The 18,386-nt window shown below is 45.7% G+C and overlaps 1 protein-coding gene across 1 annotated transcript in view; it reads right to left on the bottom strand.

Moving 5' to 3' along the window:
* Window positions 1-10,521: 10,521 nt before the first annotated feature.
* LOC142564275 (protein sel-1 homolog 1-like) overlaps window positions 10,522-18,386 on the bottom strand; it is a 36,933-nt gene continuing 29,068 nt past the window's right edge. The window contains exons 15-16 of the mRNA XM_075675216.1: window positions 16,743-16,865; window positions 10,522-11,296 (exon numbers count right to left, since the gene is read on the bottom strand). Coding sequence (XP_075531331.1) covers window positions 11,171-11,296; window positions 16,743-16,865 — 249 coding nt within the window. The 3' untranslated portion in view covers window positions 10,522-11,170. The remainder of the gene's footprint in view (window positions 11,297-16,742; window positions 16,866-18,386) is intronic.

Genomic DNA, 18,386 nt, shown 5'->3' with positions numbered 1-18,386 from the left:
GCAAAGGGCAGCGGCAGCACGTTCAGAACAGCCGCAAACACACCACAGCGCAATGCGAGTGCGGTGACGTGACGACGCCATGACGACGCGACTATGCCCCGGCTCGCCCGGCTGCCCGGCATCACGAATCACGTGGCCACCTTGGTCACATGATTTGACGACGGTATCGCCACCTTGCGCAAGGTTGGATCGCGTTGATGGGTTGTTGAATATTGTAGAAGCCGCTAAAGAGGCTGACGCGCCGTGGCGTGGCGGTGGCGTTTTGAGTCGTTTGCAAAACGTATTCACCCCTCGTTTTTAAGCTGTCTGGCTTCCAACGTTATCAAAACGTATTCACCCCTCGTTTTTAAGCTATCTTGTTTGGAACGTCTTTGATGCGTCGATTTTGGTCAAAAATCCTTTTCAGACATTGAATCCCTTAATACGACGTTTTCAAGACTTTGTGTGCTACCTGGGTAGATGTGCTACGCGCTGAATTCGGAAGCGCTTTGAAAACCTTCAGCATGATCTTGCTCCTGTGTGTGTGTGTGTGTGTGTGTGTGTGTGCGTGCGTGTGTGTATGTGTGTGTGTGCGTGTGTGTGTGTGTAAGCTTTCAGATGGAGCATATACCTAGTACAGTGATGCTACGGTTGCGCCTAAGTGTTCCGAGAGGCGAACCCTGCTACATCCTGCTACATTTCAGCAAAATATGGAAAATCTGTGACGAAATGTTGCTTTCGCTTTCAAAAAAATTACCGACGATTACGTTACTTCCTAATGCGAAATTTGAGCGCAGCAAATAAGCTGTTTCACCTTTTCGATAGATTGAGGCAAAGAAATCGAGCAACACATGTATGCGCTATCACAGAATTTTTTTTTATATTTCCCGTACTCCTGGATCATCTCGACGGCGGCGACGGTAAGCTTCTGCTTCGGCGGCACGCACCTCTGGATTCTGACGGCGACGGCGCTGGGCCTCTGCTCTGGCAGCTCGTTTAGCAGCAGCAGCAGCAGCAGCAGCAGCAGCAGACGGAGGACTTCCATCGGTCGTCTCGTTCATGGCTCAGAAAGAACTGGCAGATAATTTCGCAGTGGCGAACGGCAGCGGCAATTTCGGCTCGGGCGGTGCACATATACAGATCCGCCGCCACCGATCTGGCTCTCTGATTGCCACCGCACAGGGCGAACGGCAGCGGCAATTTCGCCTCGGGCGGTGCACATATACAGATCCGCCGCCACCGATCTGGCTCTCTGATTGCCACCGCACAGGGGTTGCATTGGAGGAGGAGCGAAGAAAGGAATTAAGTTCGAGCCGGCGCTTTGACAACCGGAGACTCGCAGGAAGAGGGGGGAGGGGGGCGGCGTGTACACCCAGCGGCAAACGATGGGGGCAGGAGCGCGCGCAGCAAGCGGACAACACGATAAAGGGAGGAGGGAAGAGATAGCAGCGACTGACTGATGCCGCTGACGCCGATAGTGAGTCAACCCCAGCTGCGGAGTTGGTTTCAGGGACAACGCCGCCGATGCCGACACAAACAATATGATACCCTCGCTTCCGCAGCGCTAAGAACCAGGTCTAGCCGTGGGAAGGTGGTCACGTATTCGTCGACGTGCCGGGGCCTACGTGAAATAACCGGCGCGTCGGCAACTGAAGAGCACCCTATCCGCCACACAAGAACAGGGGGGGGGACCCTTTCCTCCTCTTTCTGCATGGCGGCGACGGTGTTCTATGCAGTCACGTTATCTTGACTCTCTAGCGGCGTCAGCGGCATCCAGCGGTATCAGTCGGTCGCTGCTAGCGCTGGGGGGATGAAAGGGGGGCGGAGCTGGTTACGAGGCCGACGACAACGCCGACGACGACGCGAAACCCAGGAACGGACGCCAAAGAGCTGCGCTCTAAAAACAAAACTGTCGCCTCGAGCGCCGTTTTACCGCACCATCTAAAGCGGCATGGCGTGGACCAGCGGCTGCGTTAGCTCAGCGGTGGGCCGAGTCAAGGGACCGACTGACGTTTCTTCCGTGGGGTCCTGTCTATTCAATAACTTCCACCCCGACGCGTGCGAGTTTCCTAGACAACGGGACAGTCTCAATTTTCTAGCTGCAGCGAACGAACGCGCTGGGGTCGAGCCAGATCCCGCGCGCGCCTCCTGTATGACAAATGTAAAACGGTGACCGAAGCTTCGGACGCAGTATGGTGTCTCGCTCGATTTTTCGGACATAACTCGCACATTGGCGCAGACGTGGCGGCCGTGAACAACTTTTCTGCTATTTGTCGCTCATCCCCCACTTTTGTTTTCACGTCACAAGAATGGCGTACGGCTGCTGCCAAGATTTTGGTTGACTCGGCACCAAACAGCAACTTAATTTCGCCGCTGCTGGATGCTGACGACGCGTCGCTAGTTAGGCCTTGCTGTATCGCATAGGACCGTGACAAAAATTCGCTGCCGGCTGACGCGGTGGGGGGCAGCTCGTCGCGGCGAGATCCTCCAGTATGTTTCGACCAGTAAACCGCTTCTTTGATTAATTGGCTGTGAAGTCGCGGTCTAGAGGTGGCCGGAAGGCGAGATTGAATCCGCGGCTCGCATGCCGGCAACTACCGCGAACGATATCGCGAAGTTCATTTTTTTGCGCTTACTGGACGGAATGGCGAAAGCTCGCTTGTATAGGCAGAAACCGCTGGCGGTACCATTTTTCATGGTACACATAAACTTGGGAGGGGGGAACTATCGATTTTCAAGACGCCAGATTTCGGGACGTGCGCGATTATTCGGACTTCCTTGTAGCACCGCCACCTGGCCCTTAGCACCTTTGTATAACGGCAGCCAGGAAACCAAATTTCGGACGCTGCACGATGTTTCGTGCGTAAACCGCGCATGCAGTGCATGGTGGCCATGAATAAAGTTGCCGCAGTGTCGACTAGACAGGAATACGCAACTTTGCATGGTTGCTGACGAAGCAGCGATTGTTAGGCCTAGCGGCGAAAGCAGTGCGGCCGGTGGAGTGGTTGGTTCATGACAAGCTGTCGTGGAAGTTCTCCGTTAATATGTTCGCACCGGTAGATGTTGTCGGTGCGCGAAAAGATACCTCCGCGTGTCAAAAGTCCGTCGGCGGATTGACTTGGTTGGACCGCCGTAGTCGGCAAGCCAACGTGCCGATCCTGCGCGCGACAACACCGATTGTGTATTCACGGCGGTGCAGAGCGCGTGCATGCCATTTCCCAGTGAACCATTTATGTCCCCATAGATGTCCATAGAACATCATGTTTTAGACATTCCACACATCCTAGATATATTTCTCCAAATAGCATTACAACTACATACTATCTAAGTCCCATCCAGATCACGTTACCGTAACATTAAAAAAAATATATGTCGAAGCTGGACATAAGTCACCTCTCATAAATGTTCCTTTTAGGGATGCAGGAGGTTAATGGAACATCTAATGGCTCTTTCCTGTTGGTTGGTTGGTAACAACTTTAGAGTCCTGCAGAGCTTTTGCCGACGGGGCCTTAGGTCTCCCACGTGGGGACGTCTCTCCTGTTCATGCTGATAAAATTCGTGGAAAGGAACAAGCTGCGAAAAATAAACTTGTTCAGGAAGCATAGCAACAGAAAGTGTACCTGGAAAAGCCCTAATGGTGAAACAAAAAAATGAAATATATTTCATACTTTCTGCCAATCCCAACATAGTGCAGGATGTAGAAGTGTTATATGCAGAAGACAAAGATAATGACCAATAGCCGGGCAAGAGAACAAGAGTTAAGGATCACAAATCAGCCTCTAAAGTCTGCGAAGGAGTATGTTTACCTAAGTCAATTACTCACAGGGGGCCCTGATTATGAGAAGGAAATTTACAGAATAAAAATGGGTTGAAGCACATACGGCAGACATTATCAGATCCTGACTGGAAGCTTACCTTTATCATTGAAATGGAAGGTGTGCAATCAGTGCATTTTACCTGTCTGACATATGGGGCAGACAGTTGGAGGCTGACAAAGAAGGTTGAGAACAAGTTAAGGACCACGCAAAGAGCGATGGAACGAATAATGCTAGGCATAACGTTAAAGAGACAAGAAGAGAGCAGTTTGGATCAGAGAGCAATGGGTAGAGCCGATATTCTAATTGACATTAAGAGAAAAAAATGGAGCTGGGCAGGTCATGTAATGCGCAGGTTAGATAACCGGTGGACCATAGGGTTACAGAATGGGTGCCAAGAGAAGGGAAGCGCAGTCGAGGGCGGCAGAAGAATAGGTGGGGCGATGAAATGAGGTAAATCGCAGGCACTAGTTGGAATCTGTTAATTGGCGCAGGACAGGGGTAGTAATTGGAGATCGCAGGGAGAGGCCTTCATCCTGTAGTGGACACAAAATAGGCTGATGATGATGAATTAGGGCACATGTAACTAAGGTTGACTTAAGGCACTCAAACCCACCTTTCGTGGGAGAAAACAATAAGGACATGCATTCAAATGAGAATGACAAGTAATTTAATGAATGTCTCGCAAGCACCCAGACTTTCACCTTCATCCAGAGCTCTGTATGCTAAAGTGACTGTCGACTTTTATATCTAGTCCTAGCTCTCATCAAAATATGAGCACTGTGCTAACAAAATCGCAGAGCTGTATTTTGATCATTATGAATTATTACAAATCCTGCAATCGCTACATGAAAAATGCGAGTTCAGTAAGCGCTAGGTAAAGCACACAAGTGAGACTCACAATGTCATATCAGCTTTACTTTTTATTTATACAACTGATAAAGCTTTATTGTAAAAGTGATTGGCACCGAGCCACGCACATGTATAAAAATATTAATTGCAAGTTCTAGCTGTATACGAACAGGTTAAACGTGGATCAAAAAAAGAAAGAACTTCCTTCAAAAATTCTTGAAAATTACACTTCACTAAAATAAAAGTATTGAGAAAAGGGTATTAACACTCGGAAAATGACTAGTCTCAATGTCACAGATATATTTAATAAGAGTAAGACTGATTAGTAGCACGTAATAATAGCACATACTAATGCATGACCAAAAGGGTATATGGCCCGCATGTCAGAACCTGCTTCTGGGACCACGAGGTTCAAGCTAGAAAGCCAGTACTTTCCAGCTATCCTTAAATATGTATATTTAAAAAAATCCACACACGTAAAATCCCGATATGGAATGTTTATCTTGATAGGCAACTTGCTCAGGCAGCTTCTCACATCACGAAAGTCCCAAAACATAATGCAGCTAGAGACTTTGAGATAAGCATTGCAAATGAGAAATATGTCTGACACTTGAAGAGCTACGCTGGAAACCAAGCGATACAAACATGTCTGTAAATGAACTACCAAAACGTTGCCCTCAGGACATTTCTATAAGTGCTTCGCAAGGCAAACAAACGTACCCCAAACAGGAGTCAGAAGCGCAGCTCTAAATTTCAGTACGCAACTGCACAGTTCTGCCTAGTATATACGTACTTGGGCGGCTTGGGCCGCACCAATGAAGCATGCTTTGTGTTGCTCGCGCGCCGTTTCACCAGATTTCAAGCAAGATATGTAATACATGAGCTTTCTCTATGGTTCAAGTATGGTGTGTATATATATATATATATATATATATATATATATATATATAATCTGTTCCAATATATCAGCAGATTAAATATTACATATCTTTAACAGTGTATACTAATAGATATAACTGTAAAGGAAAGCGTTTCTGTACGAGAAAAAGGATGACGTAACCGAAATCGAACGTTTTGGTTTTCAAACGCGGGGTCGAGCATTGCATGTAGAGGTCGTGAAATTGATACTCATAACCACGTTGCAAAAAATAAATGTTGTCATAAGTGAAATTCCGGGCTTTAATACTGCAAGCTGGATATATTCAAAATTAACAGATGGATATTTCGCAATTCAGGAGCACATTCTCGATCTCGTAGGATTTTGCAACATGCACATAATGGGGAAAAGCAAAATAAATGCTCTGCAACATTTCTGGCACAGACAACAGTGCGATTTTTCCTCTCCCAGCATCTCAGTGTTAGGCTTTAGAGTCAATTTGCTTGTAATTCTGTGGCATGGTACGTCTAAAGCCCCTCCATCCACGCGTCACCGCGGTGGAAACATGTATGGAGGGGCTTTACGTAAGTCCATCTAGTCAGAACGCACAATGTACGATAAATTCGCAGAAGCTTTGGATGTTAAGAGATGTCCAAATCACAAGGACCCTCGACTTCCATGTACTAGTGGAACATATTATAGATGTGAACTAGACGTCGTTAAATGACTTGGATATTTTTTTTTTTTTTTTGTAATACGTGACCAATGGATAGTTGTGGTTTCTTGGGATTATTGTCCCATGTGTTGTATCGCAACGGCAAGTTGACGGGTCACCAAATAATGCGAGAGGCCCTTTGCTGACGTGACGCCTGTGGCAGAAATGATGTTCCACATCCGCTGCCAAGGTCATGAGTGGTGACGCTGGCTAATGCTCCCAGGAGAGAGAGAGAAACAAGCTTTAACGAGATGTTGGAGACATAACACTCCCAGGGTTAATTCAAGTATTACCCCAGGAAGTGGATGGGAAAACGGCGCCGCGGTAGCTAAATTGATAAGAGCATCGCAGGAGTAATGCGAAGACATATTAGATGTATTATACCCCCCGTATGATTTTAAGCACTGGAGAAATCCTAGCCGAGTCTAACATTACGTATTAGAGGCTATGGCCACACATATACCAATCATAGCCGCGAAGGCAACTGAACTGAGCAACCATCCGACGATGCCGAGAATGTTGATTGTGTCAGTGGCTCCATGCCCACAGATACCTCTCGACTTTATCTCTTATTAATCTTCCCCTGGTGCTGGGTAGGCAACAGCTGCGGCTGGCTCTTATCTAAATGCATCGGAAAGGAGAAATATTTTTTTATCGGCAACCAACGCACCAAATTTGATGAGGTTTGTTGCACTTGAGTGAAATAGTTATAATCTAGTGACTGTTGAAAGCGGCTTTTTGATTTCGGCAGTTGAGTTTACCACAAGAATGATTGAATATCACAAATTCCCAGAAAACGAAACTATAAAGTTTAGAACTCTGTAACACAGCAATAGCAAATTATATCAATTCTGGAAATAGAATCTAATAGTACATCTAAAACGGACAAAACTGATGTGTTATATATGGGCTTTAATTAAACCCCTAATATGCGAGGACTTCCGCAAAACCTTTGTATACATTCAAATCATTCCACGTACAATATAAGTTAATATACCAAATTTGCCCACTTTGGATGTTTTAACAGATGCAGTTTATAGAACTGCGATATCTGTTCTTGGTGCAGAGTTACTGATTTGCAAACTTCGTGCTTCCGCAAAAAAATTCAGGCTCTGAATCAAAATTTCGTTTTCAAGTCACTGGAATTGAGCTTTCTCTCTATAAAAATTCAATAGATTTCATGAAATCGACCCAGGTCTTATCTCAGAAAAACATTTCTGCATTTATTACATGTATCTGCTAAGGCAGCACCCTAGTTGGGCTCTAGCTAAAGCTTCCTCTTAAAATGCGCTTACTCAGCGTTCCACTTCGTCGCACATCGCACTCATTAGGTTCTGGCCTTAAATCCCTTGCGATTGCACTTCTTTCGCATATTCTAGGAAGATATCTCGAATTCGGTGTTAGTATCAGGATTTCTGCAAAATATGTGGATAGTTCACTTCTGTGTGGATCCACATGTTCTGGCGCCCCCTTAAAATTTGTGTGCACAGCGTACCACATGTGACAAACTCGTGAAGTCCTCCTTTACAGCTGTTACTGTTCATTTGCTCTGGAGAGGAGGAAAGGTTTGATGATTAGTGAGGCATGTAAAAAATTCGCTGTAAAGAAAGCTGGAAACACTGTCTGTCCCCGTTAACCTACAACGCAATAAAATAAAGGGGGTGGAAGGGGGGAGGACATCGTGTGCCTCAGTGCTCCGTACGGGGAGTCCCTTGATGCATAACCACCGGGACGCTGGTGGTTGCCCTTCCGGTACGCCTGTTTGGTGCCTGTGGAACGCATGCAAGTGCTGCGCTTGGTAGACCTACCAACTGTACCTGTACATTCTAGCGTGGATGTTCGCTATGGGCGAGTGGAGTGGCCACTTCCCTCGACGTGTGCGCTGTTCTGCGCGAGCATCAATATCAAGCAAGTTGTATTTACGTTAAAACAAATTGCACTTAGCATCGCAAGTTAGCCATCGTGCACTTTGTTTTAAATCCTGTGCGACATTGACAGCATTGAATACTGGCCCTTCATTACCCGAATGCACACAGCCGGCCTGCATACTTTAACATTAAAATGTTTCTGTTCATTTTATATGTAGTGAAAACTGACAGAGATGCATTATCGCCGTCTCTGTACGCCTCAGAGAATCAGTTGCGTCGGGGCCAGTACAGGAGTAAAGCGGCATGCTTGAATGTGCAGTCAATGCGCTTCCTCTTGTGTTTTACTGTGACACAGTTCCAAGTGCTCAAAACTGTGTTTGCTCTGTCCGTCAGTTCGTCCGTTCCGTTACGCTGACGAGGAACGTCGTCGTCACCCAACGTTATGTTTTGCTGTCGAATGCCTCGTTATCCTCAGCTCCACCACTGCCATTGTACAAGGAGAACATTGTCCACGAAGGCTCCAGTATGTTGACCACAAGAGGAGATGGCGGGCAGGCACAATGGTCCAGAGGTTTACTATGGTGAACTCTGGAGCCTTCGCACTGGCGGAGAGAGCACCGGTGAGCATGTACCCGTATCCGCTGTAGTACCCGTATTGGTGCTCCAGCGCTGACAAAACTGTGCGTGGTGAGTCTACCCGGCCTGAACTCCCCATTTTCTCTCTCTCTCTCATACACATACTCTCTTTCTCTTGAGGTTACCCTTGATCCACCCCTGCGCTAGTTTCTCGAGAGCTGCAAGTATTGTAGTTCGGCCAGCACGGGAACGCTTGGTCATTCTGGTTTCGAATGGCTTTGCAAATTCATCATCTGCAACAAAATAATGCATTATAGATGCAACAATTTGCAATGATTATGCATGGGTGAGGAAATTATTATGTTCATGAACTTAGAAAAAAATTATGGCTTCCAGCAAGTATAGTTCTAAAGTGCAATAGTGCCACAAGAACATATAAAGCCTCAAGCACAAAAATGACAAAGATTGCATCACTTCCGTGATGACTTGGGGAATGATTATTTCATTCCCCTAATTATTGTAGTGCCACAGTTCCCTGTAGTAATATTTTGCAGAAAACTACTACTTGCACTATCCAATTGAGGCCATAAAGGGGGACATGACTGAGGCAAGCAGCTTTGTTCAGAATGTCCCTTTTCAAGCTTGTTCGGCAAAACAGATAAAACAGGCCTGGTGTTTGCAAATTAGGTTAATAAAATTTAACCACCTGCAATTACGGTCAGTTGGGCCCACATGTAAGTAACAATGCGCTTGGAATGCATTGAATTCAAGAGTTTGACGGGAACCTGTTTGGTCAGGAGGAGACATTGCACGTAGCTGAAAGTTGGACACCGACCATAAAAATTTGAAATAAGAGACATCTCAACTCCAGCACGGCAGCATAGTTCACGATTCACACAGGTTATTTTATTTCTAATTTTTATGGTCGGCTTCTTTATCTACTTAAATTGTAATGCATTGATATGACAGAAAGTGTGAAACTTTTTACAAGAATCCTATCAGAAACTGCATGTACAGTAGACTTCCGTTAATTCGACCTCGTTTAATTTGATCCCAACTGAAAGTCCCAACCGGTGGCTATGCATTTCTTTTGGCCTAAACTTTCATTATTTCAATACTAAAATTGGCCTTTGCTGGATAATTGAACTTGACCAGTCGGCATGCATGTGCCTGACCCCTGTAGTGACCCCAACAGTGACCCCTTATTGCTTAGGGGACAGTGAATGCATTGAACAAACAATCTCCCGACACAAACGCCTATTTTTGGCCTGACCTAGGCAAATTTTCAAGCAATAACGGTAGCTTACGTCTGTTTACAGTATTTACCTGATCCTAACGAGAGTCCGTTTTTTTTTGTCCATGAAAATGGGCAGAGAACTGCATTCACAGCGTTTGTATGCTTTGTCGCATAACAAGGTTATATTGCGGTGAAGCTGACTTGAGGAAATCGGCCAACACTGTGCAACACATATTAGGCCCTTGGCCACATTTCTTGCTAAAAAATCCGGCGTGCATTTGATTTCTACTTTCGTCAGGAGCTTTAATGTCGTCTCTATGTTAGTTCTACTTTGGACACATAGCAAGCACGTGTTTGATTCGGTGGCCTGTTAGAATTGGGCAAATACTGCCCAATGAATAAGTGGTGTCTTCTGGCATTTTTTCTGCATCTTAATTGTTTGATTCGACCCATGGATGATTAGATGAATTGAAATCGACTGTAGTGCATGTATGAAAATGCGATTTACAATAATTTCACAGAACAGATAAAAAAAGGTGTTTCCATTAACATTTCTTTTTCTGGGCTAGGAAGTATGAACAAGTTCACAATGCAACAAAGAGTGCTATGACTGCTGGTATTGTTCTTTAATTTTGCAACTGGATAAAGCAACACTTAACCAACTTGTGCCGATAAAAAAATATTAATTTTCTGAATTTAGCATTTTTACCAAGTTATGTGCCCAGTCATTTCGGCAGGCCAGTACACAGTGAAAGCAGTGTATCCCTCACAAAAACAGCAAACCAATCTTTTTGGTGACTGTCCATTCTTTTTTTAATCTCGCAACTTTTGAAACAACACGACAATACTGTCTGTGCAACTAAAAATGACTGCCCTCATGCGCAAGGACAGCCACAAAAATCAAAGAAAAATAAACATTTACCACCCCCCTTCCCATCCCAACTCCCTTGATGATGACAGTTCCTTCCTATGTTGCTTCAATGCAAAACAATGCACGACGACCATGGGCTTCTTCAGCGATCACCTGCAAAAGAAAAGTTCTTAGAACGCCCCCTTTTTTTTTTTTGTCGACGCGCACACAGGTTTTGAGCTTCCAAGAGAAAACGGCACCCTGGACGACTAGTAGTAGCAGTTTCCTTGGTTTTTGCAGTTCGGGAGAAACAAGAACACCGTGAGTCACATGACACGCACATGCGTGCTTGTTGCCCGGGCAGCGGGAGAGTCCATCAGAACAAGGTTGGACAAGGTTCTTCACGCCCGCCTGAAGTAGACCAGCACGCCGAGGAGAATAGCCATCACGGTCATGACATACAGGTCCCAGTCTGGCCCGAGCGCATCACTTGGGCTAAACTTGGGCAGCAGCTTGTCCCACTGTTGCTGCAATGACAAAGTCAAGGATGTCGTCAAGTTTCGGCACCTGGGAAGGCCTTGGCTGTTTATAATTGGCTACGAAACGTTAAAGGGACACTAAAGCGAAGCAATAAATCAGTTTAGACTAATGAAGCATTGTTTGAGAACTCTGCAGGCAGTCATTTCAGACAAATGGTTTGATTATTAGATGAGAAAATGAAGGTCCAAGTATCAGCATTTGAATTTCGCGCCGAAACCCCAGCACCGCAACGTCAACGTGACGTCAGGGATTCCAAAGTATGTTTTCGCATTTGGGCCGCGTTGGCTGAATAAAGGTTCCCCGAAACTTGCAATGTCTAATATTTGGTTTCTTTGGAACACAATGTAGTCAATCTGTACCGCTATATATATTTAGTAGGCCCTAGAAGATGCCATCAAAATCCAAGACGTCACAGCCCCTAGGTGCGGGAACTTAGGTAGGCGTCGCCGCCCGTATTTCGTTCTTGCGCTTTTTCTGGCTTACCAAACGTCTTATCATTGTAAAAGTGGTGTTTTTGGTGTTGTAGAACGGTAATTTACTGATGCAGAAGAAATCATTTTTCACTTTAGTGTCCCTTTAACAAGGTCAGCCCTCTAGAACACAACAGCAGTTAGGTCACCTGACTGTTCTTGCCACGTAAAAATAGGTTCCAGTTCTGTCCATAATGCGAAGGCTGTGGTGTGATAGCTGGGGCAATACAGTCGAACTTTGTTTTAACATAATTGCATGCTACATAATAATACTTTTGTTAAATCTGATACTCTTTATAAGCAAATTTTCATTAAACGCTGATGTCAGGAAGAAACATTGTAGAGTTAGTTTGTTATATCTCGCAATTTGATACACCAGCTAGATCAGCCACCATAGGCTTGAACAACAGCTCACTGTCACAAACTTTTTGTACACGCAGCCATAAGGCTGTTTCACGTGGCACAATTTTCACTCAGTGACACATGTGAATTGCATCGCTAAATGACCGCCAGGACGTTGAGGGCTCTCCGCGACTGGACTGGATTGGACTTGACAAGCTGGTGGCACCGTCGCCGAGTCGAAGAGATTGGTGCGATGTGGACAGGGCGACGTGTGATGTAACAGCAAGTGCTGTCAAAAAAGGCGCTTTCCTGTTTTACCGCATGTTGGAAGCACAGTGGAGCAATGTCGCGTGCCAATTTCAATGACGTTTTATTAGGACGTACCCACCAGTGCCGGTGGCTTAGGTGTTTCATGAACAATTCTTTTTTTTTCTCCAGTTACACACAGCACGTACCCATGTTATCGTCACTGTTGTCAGCCTCCTCTTCACTACAAATTGTGCCAGGTGCTTGCACGCTGAATAGTAGCTTCTTCTGCAGAAGCAAATACTCCTTGCAGAAGCAACTCCAGGAAAAGAGTTGTGGCTTCCATAGTACCGCAACAACGAAACTAGAGTGTACAAAACGAAACCACCCCAACGACGATGCACTAGCCGCACGCTCGCACTTGCGGTGCTGTGTTGTGCCGCATTTCACTCGCTGTAGCTGCAGACTAAGCGATTGTAAAGTCTCAATTCTTTTAACTTTTAAACGTTGGAAAATGGTTTACTTATGTTATTTTCAAATAATAACAACAGCATGACAACGGTATGACAACAATATAAGAAAATTCTAATATTTGACTAGTTTAGATGACGTTTTTATTTAACGATGCAGACATGGAAACGTGAGTAGGGGGCGATCTTGGGCATTGCTGCGACAGAAATCGCACTGTCACAGACACACATGAAAGCTGTCAGCAAGAATCACTCTACAACGAACACGGCAGAAAGATTTTTTCCACACCAATCGTGCCATGCAAAACAGCCTGTGGACTGAAACGACCTGCCTTCAGACACTGTTCATGCTATTTACTTACATTCAAGGCTGCCATCATTTCTCTCTTTTGTTAACGCCTACCCCTTATGTAGTCATCACCTTGCAGGGCGTTTGAGGTATTTTACCAAAAACTTGCAAAACAAATACTGCTTCAACAAAATTTCTGGCGCAATGAAGTTTTCGTTATTCCCCCCTTCAATCAGTGTCCAACAGAACTCAATCCATCGAAGTTCAATGCACAAAAAGTGCGACGAAGTTAACCATGGGCACATTATTGCTTCAGTGGAACTCCTGAAGAGCAAGACCGGACACCCCCGAAGAAAGAAAATTTATGGCAGATCCCATCTCACAATGACTCTTGACGGTAATGCATTTAGCATTCAAGCAATGTAGTGACACACTGTACTGCTGAAATGACGTTTATTTAACTTCTGTATTGGCCATGCTGAGGCTTTTGTTGCTTTGGCTAAATGCGACATTCATTGTCTCCGGCACCGGCACACTTTGGTATGGCATTGGCTTACCAAGGTGACCCATAGTCATCGCAGAATGATGAAAGAATGGGGTCGACAGAACAACAAAGGTGGCGTGACGATGTTGAGAGGACGGTTCTGAAATTATGACAATGTTACAATGGCGACAGCGTGACAAAGAAGTCGTGAGGAGAATGGGATGGCGACGAGTGTAAGACGACAACCAGATGACGAAGCTGGAATGACATCGATGGAGCCACCAAGACGGCATGGCAATGCATGCATGACAGTGACTGTCAGACAAACCAAAAAAGGCAACGGCGGGACAACATCGGCATAATTACGACTGAATGACGACAGCATGGTTAAGCTAGGATGATGGAGAAGGAATGACGTCAATGGAACAGTGAAGACAGTATAATGACGATCGCATGACGACTATGAGACAATGTTTCTGAAGTGATGACAATGGCAAAACGACAGCGTGACGCCGACAAACTGAAGACAATTGTACGACGATGAATGTGCAATGCCACTAGCATGATGAGACTGCTATGGCGAAGTTAGAATGATGACGAATGGGAAGACCATGACTGTATCAGTACGACACTTTGACAATGAATGCATGACGACGAGGGACATTGATAGCATGACAATGGTATGAGGATCATGGGATTACGATGAGTGTATTACAATGATGGCATGATGAGCACTGTCTCATGAAAAGTGTACGATGACGATGGTGTGACAACATTAGTGTGATACCGATGGCATGACGAGTCCGATGAAGAACTTAAAGTGACTGTGAGAACGGCCAACATGGCATTATGGTGCCGGTATGACGACCATGGTGGCCATGGCGGTATCTAGATGACACAATGACGACGATGACATGACAATGGTGGCACAATCACAATTGAATGAGGACGGTATGATTATACTAGAATGTTGGAGAAGGAATGATGTCGAATGTTGATGGAACCACGGAGGCAGTATGATGACGACGGCATGATGACAATGGGATGACGTTTTTGAAGAGATGACGATGCTAAATGACAGCGATGGTATGACAACAGTATGACAACAGCATGATGAGAGTAAGATGACAAAGCTGAAATGACGATCATGCAATGACGACGAGGGCATCACGACCACAAGCAGATGCTTTGTGGCCCAAGCTATTAAGCCAGTGGGTCAGTATAAAAGGCGTGATGATGATGACATGACGAGAGTCAGATGACATAGCTGGAACGATGATGATGGTACAACCACAATGGAATTACGACATGACCATGCCCACATGCCTAGCCTCAAGCTGGTCGACAACTTGGGTCACGGGGTCGGCGTAAGAGGCTAGATAGATAGATAGGCTGGAAACGCCTGAAGTAAGCAAGGAACGCTAAATCACAGAAAAAACACTTGAGAGATACTCTTGCGAGTCGCGACGCTAACGGTGCATTTGAGTGGTTCCTACCATGCACAGATTCGGACTGAAATGATGTGGACGCTGCTCTAGATAGGAGCTATAAAGAGCGCACCTGAACAGAACGTTCGGCAGCTTGCATGAGCAATTGAAGAGGAAACAGGGGAGAGCTTCTGCTGTAAAGAAACAAAGTGTGCAGGTGCCGATGAATTTGCCCACTACTGCCGCTGCCATGGAGAAAAAGCAATGCCAACAACAGAAGCTGCACAAGCCATGTGACCGCCAGAACTCTACCAGATCTCGGTTGCACTTTCAGGATGAAGGTGAGAGCACCTCTGAGCTCTCCAAGCTGGAGCATAGTGCCCTGAAAAACATATTCGAATGTGTTCCGAGCGTTCGAGTTAGACCGGTCGAATGGAACACAGAGCGCTCCGGAGGACTCGAACACAACTTGCTGAATGTCCCATACGACAATGTTGAATACTAAATTAACTCAAATGTCCACTGTTTATAACTGCCCCACAAAATATACATTTCCAAAAAAAAACAGTGTTGGCATTAGGCATGCAACAGATGGCTATCAGCGCCATCCTCCTCACAAGATGATGACAGAACAAGTTTTCAGGCAGTTCGTGACGGCGTGCCACTGTCATTACGAAATCATCTTCAAAAGGTAGGTTATACTGTACGATAAGCCAGAGGCAACAGTGCGCCACATATTTTCGCCGTTCCGGAGACATTTCCGCATAAGAAAGTCGGAAAAGTTGTTGGCACGCGATCGCTGTGCCGGCAATTCGGCGAGGCCGGCCCACACGTCAAGGCTCACAAAGAAATGAGCAACATCGAAAAGATCCGGAGTGTCCAGGATGATCCTGCTTCACCGAATGGAGAAGATTCTGCCACAGAGTATATTCTCACTCTGGTGGTGCCGTGTGACGTGACGATTCGCCTGACAGAATTCGAAAGCTGCGTCGCGTTGCTGCTCGTCAGCCAAGTGCAAGCAAAAAAAAATTTAAGTTTAGGAATTCTAAACTCTGCTTTTGAGAAGAAAACATTGTCCAGTGACTACTCAAATCTGAGTTGTCTTCGTTTGTGGAGCTGGTGCACCCTGGTGGTAGAGCAGCGGAGACGTGTTCTTTTCCTCCTCCCCCGACATGACCCGTTTTCCACTTGTTACTGCTGACTTTGTTAAAGTTCTCTCGCGCTGAGCCATTGTCCTTACGGGGAAGCAGATATAACACCTTTCTTGCCTCTGCACAACAACTATCTTTCTCGTGGACATGACGAAACGAGAACTGCCATTTGCGCCTCTGCGATTTGATTTCCTTGCAATGCCGGGAATGACGTGTTGCCTGGAGGAGAAGAAAAGCACACTTGACTTCTGTCTCCAAAAAAATTTCACACTTCAGATAGGCTGTTTCTAAAGCCAAACTTATCTGCACGTCAGAAAAAAAAAAAAAACTGAGAGTAACAGATTACAGAAAATAACAAAGGCACTGGCTAATATTTCAATAACAGAACCCGTTCGCAATACATCATTTATTAAACATATGGGGAAAGTAGTGATGGATTTCTGAAAAATAAATTTTTTTTTGCACAGGAAGATTTGAGATGTCGCATGAAGGTAACATAAAATTAATTTTAAGAAAACCCTTGAGGTGAGCCTTAAAGAAATGGGTGCACTCACCTCTTTGAGGTAAGCAAACCCGTACAGCAGACCAAGCTTTACGAGTGCCAAGGCGACAGGTAGCTGGGCGTCAGCGCTTGTCTCAGCAGCCATGTCGTAGTAGCGTTTGGCCAAGTGGATGTCCTGCGAAACAATGCCGAAAAAACAGCGTTTCCTCCTCGGGGTCCTTTTCTCATGCGTTCTGTGAAGTGCGTGTACTCATGCAAGCAAAAGATGAGACTTGAAGAAAGGGACAGCACGAAGCAGTACTGACAACTGATCAGTTGTCAGTACCCCTTGTGTTGTCCCTTTCTTCAAGTCTCATGTTTTCCGTGCAGTAACTTCCCAAAATCATCAATCACCAGCTCGCCTACACCCACACTCTGCCATGTTACACAGAACATGTTGGTTCTGGTTTGATCCTTGCATCAACTATTTTTGCTGCAATGGATATAACATGCCTTAGCGGATGCGGTCATGCCAGGTGAGTCACCCTCTCACCACTCTCCCTTCCCGTGCCTCCAGCTGCGCACCTCCTCTCCTCTATTGGACTAACATCGTCACGTGACATTGCACGCTTTCTATTTCTGTTTTTTTTTTTTGCTTGTAAGAAGAGCATGCACTTTTTTAAAAGGCCCACAGGCACCACATTCGTTGCAGCTGCGTGCACGCACGCTGGCACATGCCCCATGTAGTGCCTCTGTCGTGAATGCGCTGCCCGAAATGGCGTGCTTCCCAAGGGCTCCTGCTGTCCCATGATGAGCTACCATGCATATGCTTACAGGGAATGATTCGTAACAGCCATCTGCTTTGCACTTCAGACAAGGAGGTGCATAGCGAAAATAATTCGAGTGCGAATATTGGCACTGTAATTGGAGTGTGCTGGCGGAGAAGTTTTCTACTTGTACAAAGCATTTCATACTGTGCTCCACCGCAACCAAATCAGAAAAAATTGGCACACGTGTGTGGAGTCTAGCATGTCTCGGTGCCCGTAAGAGTGTATTTGCACAACGGTTCCACTTGATAACAAGGGAACGCACACTTTTCGAATTCATAATGTAGAAGTAAACATTAAAGAAGTTATTTATGAGAAAAACCAAAAGAAATCGTGGTCAAATTACAAGCAGCCGACTCCAGCTACCACCCAACATGCACGAAAATACCAGAGGTCGTCGGCTACATTGCAATGATGTTGGCAGCACCACCATTTATGTGCAGGCACGGGAGAGGGTGGCAGAGGTGGTTCTACTTTTAAACATGGAGGGGCTTTAGAGCAATCACACTGCTGGTGCCATATTGTGGTGCAAAGTCCAACTGGCTAGGACCGAGATGTATGGCAGCAACTGACCCTGTTTATCTGGCTGCTTGTCTAAAGAGTTCGCGGCGACATTACCACGCAACCTTTATTTTTTTCAACGAGAATGCTCAGAAAAGCTTCTAATGCGTTGTTGGCGGACAAACCGCCACAAGATGTCACTATAAGCGTTGCTAGTGCTGTTTGCTTCTACAGTAAAGCGGCATTCACATGGTGGAGAAACCAAATGGTTTGCTCCAAACAGGGTGCATCACATGGCACACGTCATGCCATTGCAAGGTGTTCATGTTGATGTAGTCACCTGTGTCGAGGTCAAGCGTTTTGCTTGGCCGTTTGAAACTATCCGAATG

Source organism: Dermacentor variabilis, chromosome 11 (assembly GCF_050947875.1).
Source record: "Dermacentor variabilis isolate Ectoservices chromosome 11, ASM5094787v1, whole genome shotgun sequence".
In the NCBI taxonomy this organism is placed as follows: domain Eukaryota; kingdom Metazoa; phylum Arthropoda; class Arachnida; order Ixodida; family Ixodidae; genus Dermacentor; species Dermacentor variabilis.
Note: the sequence above shows the minus strand (reverse complement) of the source record. Positions and strands in the feature narration are given on the sequence as shown.